Genomic DNA, 12,739 nt, shown 5'->3' with positions numbered 1-12,739 from the left:
CCTTACACTGCATAACTGCTTTTTAGCAGCTGTGTTCTCTAAAAGTGACAGATAATTAAAATACCCTTGACAAACTTCGTTTAAGCTTAAGTGGGTTTTAGAACAAATTTGTAGCCAAATTAACTACAAAGTTTAAAGTTAAGATAAGATTGCTGGTTCGGTACACTATTTAGCAGAGAAGCTTAATTTGTTTATTTATCCTTAAGGGAAATAGCTCATTAGGTACCTACCTATCGTATTTTTTTTACATTATTTGTTATACTATAAAACTTTAATTTTTTAGCCTTTGCTCATTTATATATTTGTCTAATAGATATTTTTTCTTATTCAAATTTACAAATTTTTACATAGCATAGTTTTCACTAGTATCAAAAGTTTGATAATTCGACAAATAGACCTATCATTTCATCGTGTTTTTATTAAAAAAAATGGAAAAACATGTTGTAAGAAAACGTCTTGACACTATCTAATTAAGACGGTTTCCTCAAGTTTTCGTCATAAGACGGTGACGATTGCAAGCGTAAACCTACTTTTAATAAAAAAAGTTACCAGAGCGAGGAAACCAACTGTACATCGAACTCACAACCGTAGCGTTTAAAATCAATCAATCAATGTAATCATCCTTCTAATAACATACTTAAATGTACATGTAAAATAAATAATTTTACCATCACTTTTCGACTTACACTGACTACGCATAATTAGATTCATGCCAAACTCCCTTTGAATTGAAACAATTTCGCGTTCCCAAATCCGCGTCATACTTGATCCAATTTATCTTGCGTTTAACTGTCTCGATTTCCGACTCAATCAAACTCCGGTTTTGTGATGTCATTGCGAAACCTAGTGATGTTATCAAATTTTCTTCTTTTTCAAACGTTTTTTTATTATTTGTTCCTTCCATATTAACAGTTTATAATTTAATGATTTGCTGCTGGGTTTTATAAATTCTTTATAACTTAATGTATCTACTCTCTTTTAGAAAACGTATAAAAAAATAACATTAAGTATTGTTTTTTTTATTAAATTAATGCCTCTAGAATTCGGCGTGTAACCTGCTATTTGCAGGATACAGCGTGATGCTAACATAAAAAATAACCTCTTGGAAATCGCCCAAGACGCATCGCATTACGTGTTGAGTAGCGAAACTCAATATCGCGCTTTGCGTCTTAGCCAGCGCAAGAAAATGAACATATAAAATATTTATTTTCTTTGAGTGGGAATCGAATCCACAACCGGTCGCGTTTACAGCTTGGTCCTCTGTTTACACGCTTGGTCCTCTGCACCACGACTGGCCTCAATTTTTGTTCGTTTTATTTTTTTAAGCCATTTTAATTCTCCCACTAAGTGTACTATGTTAGAGCTTATTTTATCTACAATATTTCTGGATCTGTAACTATAAATAGATAAGCCTCTTAACATAAATACCAGTACGTAACTCATAATAATCCTACATGCCGTACTTCAGTTTGTTAGCACTTTTATAAAGTGCTATATTTCTTTCTAATTAATTTTTTTAACGTTGGAAGTCATCGTTAAAATAAGTTGCTCAAGCGCAAATTTATATGACGATTTTCACAAGGGCTTTTAAACTCTTGACCTGTTTAAGTCCTAATACACTTCAATAAAGCGAGTGGTTGAGGCTGATAATGAAAATCAGAGTAAAATCTTGAGTAGGTACTATGAAGATTTTCTTTTGTACAAACTCTGTCCCTTAATTGGCAGCTTTTAAAATGGTTAAAGCTAGAGTGTTTAAAACAACTGCGAGTCGGACTCGTGCACGAAGGGTTCCGTACCATTATGTATTAAAAAAACAGCAAAAAAATCACGCTTGTTGTATGGGAACTCTTTTACTTTTGTTATTCGTTGTTATGGTGGGAACTCCCAGAAGGAGGGAAGAAATATATCAACTGTGAAAATTTTGACTGTTTAACTATCACGGAAACAGTCAGACATAAGGACGGACAGTAGTCTTAGTAATAGAGTCCTGTTTTACTCTTTGGGGCAGGAACTTCACTTAAAAGCCTGAAAAGGTCGACGTCAGTGGACGAGGCGAAGAAAGAGGTATACAGAAAAATATCTAGGTTCCCTAGGGCTACCCTGCTAGGCGACAAAAAATACATCATTTCGTTAAGGATAAACATACACCACACCAAACTCAAAAAACATTAAGCGATAACATACCTACACTTTCTAAGGTCAAGCAAGGGATATCTCCCGGCTCCCAAGCCAATAGTTTTTGTTAATGGAATTTGTGGAAATACACATTCAATCTCGTTTCGGGTCAGAAATGTTTTGATATTGCCATTTTCTTTGCATAATAAATTGAGAAGCTCGTTATTATTTACTAGTTTAGGCTACGTTAGTATGTATTTATAACTATACCTTCCATATATTTGAAATAAAAACTAAATATTATACTTGCTTCCTTAATAAATATATTAAGATTAGAATCTATACATGAGACTGACTGAGGGACTGTCGTGCTGGTGGCGCATGGGCACTACCATGCGACTATAAATGCGATAGCTTGTGGGTGCGGTTCCCAATTGAGGTAAGGAAATATTAACTATTTTCATTTCTTCGCTCTGGTAAGGAGGCAAAGCGCGGCGTTGAGTTTCGCCACTCAACAAGCAATGCCTCCAGAACTAGGTGGAAAATGGGGAACGGAAGTATTTTTATGGACGCGGATTATATTAAAACTAGATTCCTTCCCTCTACCTACTCTATTATTATTGATATAAGCAAGATATGAATATGAAGCTAAAAATAAACCAAAAATCATTGTAAATAAATTTCTTTACTCGATATAATTTATATTAAAGTTAAAATAAATCAGCCCCTATGTTACAACACACCAAATACAGGCAAAATCTCCACGGACTTAGCCGACCATCGATCATTCGGGCAATTGCTGTCAATTCTTATCAAACACACGATTTGGCCAATAACGGCGGTAATGCGCATAGTGAATACGAACGCCAATCCTCTGCCAGATAAATGCTTTAATTAGTTAATGGGTAAGTGAATTTCTCAAGGGAGGATCGGTTCTTAGGTATTATTGGTTTAGGATTCATAAAAATTTTGCCTATTTAGCTAAATTGGAACGGAATCAATTAGTTTCTTCAAATTTTTCTTTACTTAGATATGAAATGATTAGAATTGGTCTTGGCATAAAACGTTGTTTTATTATGGAAAAAAAATGAAGCGAAGCAATAGCAGTAAAAAATTAAAAAAAATTATTAGGCGATTTGCAAAAATTTATTGATATTTTTACAACTAATTATCGTTATAAAATATATAAGCCTATACTCACATATACATGTATGAACACCTCTTTATATATAATTATTTCTTCCTTACTTCTATTACTTCTTTACTAATATTATCAAACCCTAGAGATTGAAATTGAAAAGTTATTTTTGTGTTGGATAGCCCATTTATTGAGGAGCTGTAAACCATATCACATTACACTACGACCAAAAAAACGGAGAATAGGAAATATGTTGCAATACCGGAGAGATGGGGTGTTTTCGACATAAGATACACAGATGAAAGGTACTCTTATTTTATCTCATTTGAAAAAATCGACAAAACTACAGGTAAAAGCTACTTACATATTGTGTATGTATGTAAAAACTGTATTTAGAAAAACCTGAAAAAAGTATTTAAATGAGAGTCAGTAAATAGGTTTACCGCCACGCGTAGAGCTATGTACTGGAACAACATGAGAGATTCCTCTGTACGCTTTTCGAGTTACACGAGTGTCCACACTTACATTTTACGAGGAAATGTTTTTTAAAATATATTTTTTTATAAAAATGTAGATGTTTATGTAAGTTTTGTACTATTGAAAATCCAACGAGGACTTGGTGAATTGTTACAATTTTGAATATAACTTCTATATATTTTTTCAAAACTTCAAAGTTCCACCAATTAACACGCATCGTCTTGAATTTGGGCGCATGTAAATAAAATGGCTTCACGCTCTATACCGATAGGCCGGGAACACAAGCCATTCCCTATTTTTCACTCAATTTTAAGACATTCCGCGGAACTTGTTGCACTTTATCTTGTTACCAGTACTAGGAAATGAAAATAATTCAGTCCCTCAAGAGTGAATCGAATTATTACCTCCATGTTTATTGTCAAACGCTATACCACCGCGCCACGAGGATCTTTTTCAATCTCACAAAAAATATTCTCTTTCTAAAAGGACACCATAAAAATATATGTAACGAAGTGGAACTTTTAATAAAGCTGAACCTTATGATAGCTGTACGTAGAACTTTTATAATAAAAACGAATATAGCTTAAAATAAAATTTTACCAGAGCACTTAAAAAGTCTAAAAGACTATCAACGTGATGATAACAGAATGTTCTCGAAGTTGTCTCAAGAATTTTCCAGTTTTGCGGAATGTTGGCAATTTTCGTCAACGCACAGAGCGAAGAATTCGTATGGGTATACGTAACAATTTCTTCGCATGTTTTAAGTGATACATACCTACTACAGAGCTTTGAAAATAACATTTTAATTTATCTATTTTGTTTCTTTTTTGTACAAATAATACGCTTGTTTATACACATAAGAATTTACATCTCACAAAATATAAAATTTAATATTCTATTGTATTCTATTGTAGGTATGAAGTTCTTTCTCTACGAGCTTTCATATGGCTGCATGAAACAACTCCCTAAACTTTTGGACTACTGGGGCTGTGAAGAAATGAAACCAACGCATGGGTCAGAAAACTATTAGTAAATGTTATACGTAACGATTCAACTCAAATAAAATTTTATTTATTTAAAATATTATTCATAATCGATTATATGTATACCTACTTTCATTGTAATCGAAACTGAAATCGTAATCCAAATTTCAACTTAATCGGATACTGGGAAGTGGATCAAATGGAGCTTGCAAGATTTCACATACATCTAGCACGACTAGCACGACAAGTTAAATAAAAGCCAGTAAAACGTAACAAATTACCAAAGATCAAAGTTCAAAAAGAAAACTTCGATTCCACGCTAACCTGAACATTTTCCAGACAAACGGCGTCGCCAATTGACAATTTTATTCCGCCAGGTGTCTCACGGTTTGCGAATAAGAAAAATTTACGCGTCACCAAATGGTTTGATTCAAATCGGTGTCGCTCGAGATGTAAATTGATAGAATTTTTCAAGGAACTTGTTTAGCATTTTGAAAGAATTGTCTTGTTACAGTTATGAACGTTTCAACTAGCGTTTTGTGAATTTAACTTATTGATTACAAAGCTTTCTTTCTACTGAACTTTAGTGCAGGAAAAGAAGGTAGGCACTATAATAAGCAATTTAACCCAGCTGATGAAAGATAAGAAAACAATACATATATAAAGTTAATTTAAACGCTGTTTCATACTTAAATCTACAAATATTAAAATTATTATTAATAATAGATATAACTTCCGGACCTAGAAACATTTTCTCAAAGTTAAACAACCTTTATAGAGGCTCTTAACAAAATTATACTTTTAAAGCCGGCGCACCATAGCCGCTTTAATTAGATTAACTAATTAATATTTACTTTTTATTTTTATATACATTTTGGACTGTTAGTGCAAAAAAAGATAGAATATAGAATTTTTAAAAAAACCAGAGTTCCATCCGTACCGCCAACGCAAATATCAACTCTCTAGTCTACGTTTTAGTCTCGTTAGTGTACTACAGTTTGGTGCGGTCGAACAAAGAAAAAGTATGAAGCAGGATGAATTTTTATGTTTTTGCTTCGCATAAGCCCAGATATGCGTTTGTCCTCAACTGCCACGTTCCGAACGCCATAAACAAATAACAAAATAGAGATTTAAGCCACAAATTAAGCCTATACCTATCTCTATCTCACTTTTACCAAAGACGTTACTTCACTTTTATCACCAAGGTAATAATGTAGTTACCTTTACTTGACATTATAACAACAATGTTTTCAAATATTTGTAACAACCTCGTAAACGGTAAATCCCTATTAGCGTTGTCGAATGCAACTAGCGAGATCCGTCCTAATCCGTCATTAATTTCATATTCAACGAATCACGAATGCTTTTGGGTTCCGTGGTTCCATTTATTATGGACAAGTTAATCCTGACTTAGGGTCTTTTCGACTACATTTCGGACTAACGGTGACTTAGTGATGTTTCAAGGACCGTATAGTATGCCAGAAGATTGCTAAATTACTAGAATGTAACTATGTCAACATTAATAATGATTTAACGGAAATATTGGTATGTGGAATATTAATAAGACCATCTCTTAGCTGCACTGTGCTTTGTGTTTCTCAAAATCACCGATTATAAGGTTTGAGGTTTTCAAAAACTAGCTTAAAAGAAAGATATGAACAGAACATTATTGTATTATCGACGTTATTTACATTGCAATGTGTTATTTCAGTTAAAAAAGATATTTTTTTTACAATACCTTACAGTTGATCGGATGCTCAAATATTACAAATTATTCCGGCATCAGAAACCCAAATTTCAACAATTTTGTACAAACAGTCCACTTCCAATTACAAGTCTTAAAAGTGACTTAAAAAAATCAACTCGTCATTAGATAAGTTACTTTAGAAGGCAACATTTGGTAAGTTTGCGGCCTCAGCTCGTCTGAAACCAACCGAGCGCTTAAAATTTTAAGCCACAATGAATAAAACAAAGGAGGATCAAATCGCTTTTATATTAACAAGCGAAACGGAAATTAATTAAGTGACCCTCATTAACGGAACAAATTCGTTCAAAAATGGTTCAAGTATCACTTGGTTTTAAATTAAAATGCGTAGACCAAAAATGAATTAATGGGTGAATGTTACTGAGAGCTGCTATTGCTGCTATTTAGCTAATCCAAATATTTTATTTACTATGTTAAACAAAAAATGTATTATATGTCGATCTGATTGTAATATAACACGTGATAAATGTAGGTTCGTTCTCCACTACGAGAAATTTACAGAAAATAGTGCTATATGTATAATAACTTCCCACAGAGTAGTTTGGTCCATTCGAAAAAAAAATTTGTTTAATTTAGGTTAACTTTTCAATAATTAGGTTAAAATCGCGGTGCTGAATTCCTAAAGTTCGGCGGAAAGCAGGGAAAAGAAATGTCTTAATGGGGACGGAGTGTTTAACAAAAGGATCTCAGGTTCACTTTACCACAGTACCTATGTTGAGTGTCGGAACTCAACGCCGAGCTTTGTCTCCTTATCAGAGCCAGGAAATGAAAATATTTAATATTTCTTACCCCCGAGTGGGAACCGAACCAAAGATTAGTAAAAAATAATTATATCAAAAGGATATAGGTACTTATAAAAACATATAATAAAATTGATTTATAAATACATAAAAATAGCAAACTAAAGACTAACAAGGTTTTCATTAGAAAGAAACCAGCGGCGTCATGGTGCGTTCGCAGCGGGCTTTTAGACTTTTATCAACTTTATTAGAACACTATATTGGTTTTCTCTTGCACTTAACTATTACATAATATGAGAAAGAAAAGAAATGTTCACAGTTATTTATTATATAAATTCACATTAAGAAAAGTATTTTCTATTGTTCGAGTGGGAAAATACAGATGTATAATACAGATCTATAAAATACAATATCTATAAAATACTTAGGCAAGGGAAGTATATATGGTACTTTAAGTTCAGTCGGTTACTTAAAAAACAATTAGCGTCATGTAGCATATTTTTAATTCGATCCCGTAATTCCAGAGATTAGGACGTTTAACCATCGGCGGAGCGAGGTACGCACGAGGAATACGTGGATATCAAAGATATAAATAGTGAAACAAGCAACAACACTATTACACTTTTTATTTTTTAATGATATAGAAGTACAAACACGACAATTATATGCAAAACAAAAAACTCGACTGTATAAACTAAATTCATATATCCATTAACACTTGTCCCGTCGAAATAAATCCAACGATGTGTCATTTATCAAAAACATAACTGGCTTATTGGCAGTTACAAGGAAACAAAGTAACAGACAACATACAAACATGCATACGCGCTGAAAAATGTAACCCTCCTTTTCATAGTCGGATAATACAAAATTAATGTTCATCACGCAAATATTCGCTCTAGTAGAGAACTAAACCAGCTTTTGCTGTTATTTGGCTCAATAAAGACATGTATAACGTAGATATTAGTTACACATGGGTTTTTTTTTAATGTTCACGCATTTGTATAAAGCGATAGAAATAGGTACATATATATTTTATTGTTAAGATGTAAGGGACATACATCATTTTACTAACAAAATATTTACAGCGCCATCTATGAAGTAACAAAAAGAATGATGTGAAATAGCAAAATCTCTATATACTAAACTCAACCACTTTGAACAACAATAGTACCTAGTTCTCATTTACTTCAATAGATGGCGTTGATTTAAAATATGAAACAATTCAACAATGAAGTAATATAAAATTATAAGGAGTGTAAAAGAATTTAATTAAATAATAAAAAAGAAAAATAATGAATATAAAAAAAACATATTAACGCTATTTGCCGCATAGCATGGTAGGCAAAACTAACCTTCATTAAATGGTAAATAAAAAAGTCTCTCAAAATGTTCTTTTTCATATCTTGCTCTGGTACATAAAATGTTCTAGTTTCACCAATCAACTTGTAGTGTCTCGTGTTCACCCGGAAAGTGGAGGATGGAGTATTTTCAAACCAGATTATTTTTGCTTTTCCTGCGGTTAAGCATATAACTAATTATATAAAATATGTTTTTAAATTTATCAGAAAAATTACCTGTATATCATCCATGTTAAGCAGACTCCCTTCCCAGAAATCTTCAATGTTCTCCGGATAATCACATTCCTTCGTAGGATCAGGGCTTAATGCTGGAGTTCTAGTCTTAAACACAAAAATAAGGCCTCCATCTTCTTCCTCTGGCCTCCAAGCCCCACACATAGTTGCTACAGTTCTTTTATCACCATTTTCACATTCAGTTAATTTTAGCTTTTTTACTGGATTTTCATCCAGATCTGAGTCACTTTTAATTTTAGCACATACACTTGCCATCTTGAAGCGATTGAAAATTTTGGAAATTCTATAAGTTATAGGAAGTGAAAGTTTTGTTATTATTTTGCTATTAATGTTAAGTAAGTATGATATATAATGGCTCATGAGAAATATATTGTGTTAGTTTATTCAATTAAAGTATATTAATTTCAATAAAATAAAATTTTATTATTATAATTTTTTATAATATTTTTTTTATTTTAAAAATTATAACACCATATTACATATAAACTATAATATAAAATTTTTATAATTATGTACGTAATAAATACTTAATAATAAATTTTATAAGCATAAAATATTTGTTTTCTTTTAAATTTAGCTTTGTTTATTTTTGTAAACACTATAAAAGTAAACCATAAGCCACAATTTTCAACAAAAGTTTGGCATTTATATATTACAACATATTAAAATACGTAAAAGTATTAATAAAATATTTTTTATTGAGAAAATTATTTTTAAAACAAACACTTTTAGGTTATTTTGCCGCAATACCGCGCGTTATTATCTGTCAAACACTAAAAGTCAAAATATTTTGACATTTTACATACTATGATAATTATATTGCCATAGTAAAAATATCAGTATTTTATAAAAAAAAACATTAATAATAACAGTTGATGTAAATATTGCTTTTAAAGTTTAAGTGTACGGTAATTATGTATTTTTTAAATATACTTGCTTACATATACTTCGATAATAATATTCACTTTCGATATTTCTATATCAACTAATAGATGGCGTTAACAACACGTTTACAATACTGCCGAAGGAGTTTTCTCAAACATTTTCAGATATAACAGTTCAACATACAACATAATAAATTATTATTATTATTATATTTCGTCTTAGATATAAATTAAGCATCAATTCAATTTCAATACAATTTTTTATATTATTTTTCTTTTGTTAAATGAGATATAAATGTATCGTAACAAGCTTAACCATTTTTTTTTCTATAATGTTAAAACCTATTATGAATATTCAAAAAAAAAAATTGATATTATTGATTCGGTATAGCCATTTGCCATTTATACAACAATCTATATATTTTTAATAAATATACTTGCTAATGAAATGGTTTTACGTAGATACCAGCTTTTCTTAAACATCTCCATTTTCCCACTTTTGCATATAGCTAAATAAACGTTAGGGTTAAATATCTAAGCGATTCATCTATTTTCAATGAAAATGCTCTATGTTTTTATTGGGAGCAACCTTTTACTTTTGCTGATTGTGTTGTGAAACCATTTTGTCAGAATGAAAGACAAATTTTATGTAGAATTTTGAAATACTTCCTGTTTTCAATTTCAAAGTTGAATTGAGTGGGTAGTTGTTGTTAACAAAATATAATGTTTATATTTACTTATTTATAAGAAAGTTGAGACCGCAGTGGCAAAGCGTCTGATCGAAAAACTGTGACGGTTGTGGGTTCAACTCCTACTTTGGGAAATGAATTATTTTCTTCCTGCGTGGCGTTGAGTTCCATCATCCACTACGCTATGTCTTCAAAATTAGGCGGGCGGATACAGAGTAACGGAGTGTTTGGTGAAATAGTTACAAACTGCTCATCAGTTTGCGTTATGAATATGGGTTAAAATTTTACTTAAGATTTTTTTTATTTTAAAATAAAAATATTTTTCATTTGAACATAATATGAATAATGGCTTTAATTTTATACGTTCCAAGCTATAAATTGGAAGCTTGTCCTTGGACGATCTTGGACAAGCTTGGAACTTATTTACCACTAGCTTGCTGCTAGCTTTGTAAAATATAAAAAGGTATTTGAAACTCTGACTGCAAACAGAACGTTTGTGGATTCGTTTCCCACTCAAGGGAATAACTCAATTTTATTTCTTTAAGTTCCCTTCTTTAGCACACTATATCTTGGAATGTAGGGAACGGAGTGCCTAAATATTTGGTTGCTTTTTTATAGATACTATTATTTACTTCAATAATAGATCACATTATTACTTCCACAGTCGTCGGTACAAAATTCATCGGTAGTTAAATACAAAGAAATAACATAAGAACCGCAATAAAGCTGTGAAGCTGCGCATTCCGCCATGTCATCGGCGTTTAGACACCTCAGCTGCTGTTTTCCCACTGAATACAGATTGTGACCGTGACCAAGCATCTTTCTTGCTTATTTCCTAGTTTCAAATATTGAGATTGTCTATAACCAGGCTTTATCTGGTGAACTGTGAAATAAGACAGACTGTTGTCCTTTTTAGTTGACTGTATAAATTCTAGAATAAAACCAACCGGAACCTTTTAATGCGCGAGTCTGACTCGCACTTGGCTAGTTTTTAATACAAATATACCTAGCTCTTTATATTCCCATGATTTAGGGAATATTTATTAACTCAGGCAAGGTTCGTGAGAGTCCCTGGACGGTAAGGTCATATTTTGTTATTGTATCTATAGCCTATTCCGCAATTAGAGCGGAATATGCGAGAATATTGGATAATATTTGCATTTGTATTTCTCGTCTTACACTGAAAAACTTGATAATATTATCCGTCTTATTTTTTTTTTTCAAATATTCTGAATAAATGTATTAATACAAAACTCGTCGTTAGACGGTGCGTAGGGCACTATGTTCGCTGTGATGATTAACAATGACAAAATACCCGCAAATACATTAAGACATTAGGGACCAAACATATTTTCGGTAACCATATGTACGTATATAACACAGATATCATTAACACAGTATGATATACTCGTATATTGCGTTCCGCGTCCACTCACTCGATTGTCCGTAATCACTCAAGCGACGTCTGTAAAGTATCAACTAAATGATCCGCCGACGTGACAAATGGAGACACCTTAGTAGATCTTTAGGTACAGCTATGAAAAATACGTTACGGTGCTATTGTTTTTATGTAAAATTACATGTTATCTATATATAATTACATACGTGCTTGATTGCAAGCCCGATGGTCGTGGGATCAATTTATACTCGGAGAAATGGATTATTTTTACGTTTCCACTTCACTTCAAGACAAATTTAACGGAGCATAAAGTTCCGCCATTCAGGACATAATATCTCAAAAATTGAGCGAAAAGTAAAGAACTAGCCTCCCTGAACATCTTTCAGCAGTATTTAGCATTTTTTATATGAAGAAAGAATAAACGGGCAGAAGAACTACCTAATTACAGCTGGATACTCTCGCCCTGAACACATATATATTTGAATACGTGGGCGTCCTTTGATGCTTGAAACCTCACAAATTAAAACGTTCATGCTAATTTTCCACATACTTGGTCAAAACTAATATTTATAATATTATTAATTTCTCCGCTCTTTTCATTGCTCGAAGCATAAGAATCGCGTGTTCACGGAATGATAGTAGGAAAGTTGTATTAGCGTTGGTTTTTCCTCCCCATATGTCATATACAATCCGGCTCTCAAGAGAAAATGCAGGACACGGAAAATATAGTTTTTTGTTTTATCATTTCATATAATTGAGAAACATTAGGTATGTTTAAGCAGAAAAAAATATATTTGGGACTTTACATATTAACGATAATCGATATAAATAATGGTATTGACAGTCAACTCTTCTAACCATACCAACAATTTATAGTTTCACTTGAAAATCTTAAAAACAATAGAAAATATTTTAATCTATAACTGTATATCATTTCAATGAAATAAAAGAATT

The 12,739-nt window shown here is 31.9% G+C and overlaps 1 protein-coding gene across 2 annotated transcripts in view; it reads right to left on the bottom strand.

Moving 5' to 3' along the window:
* Nucleotides 1-9,587, bottom strand: part of LOC146541720 (pseudouridylate synthase RPUSD2-like) — a 314,100-nt gene extending 304,513 nt beyond the window's left edge. The window contains exons 1-2 of one of the 2 annotated variants that reach the window (XM_085190829.1): nucleotides 9,538-9,587; nucleotides 8,796-9,096 (exon numbers count right to left, since the gene is read on the bottom strand). In XM_085190829.1, coding sequence (XP_085046955.1) covers nucleotides 8,796-9,068 — 273 coding nt within the window. In that variant the 5' untranslated portion in view covers nucleotides 9,069-9,096; nucleotides 9,538-9,587. Of the gene's footprint in view, nucleotides 1-8,795; nucleotides 9,189-9,537 lie in introns of those variants that run through there. The other variant, XM_085190821.1, reaches the window with a different exon arrangement.
* Between the last annotated feature and the right edge of the window lie 3,152 nt (nucleotides 9,588-12,739).

Source organism: Heliconius melpomene, chromosome 1 (assembly GCF_056956725.1).
Source record: "Heliconius melpomene rosina isolate 202511_hmr_F chromosome 1, ASM5695672v1, whole genome shotgun sequence".
NCBI lineage: Eukaryota > Metazoa > Arthropoda > Insecta > Lepidoptera > Nymphalidae > Heliconius > Heliconius melpomene.
Note: the sequence above shows the minus strand (reverse complement) of the source record. Positions and strands in the feature narration are given on the sequence as shown.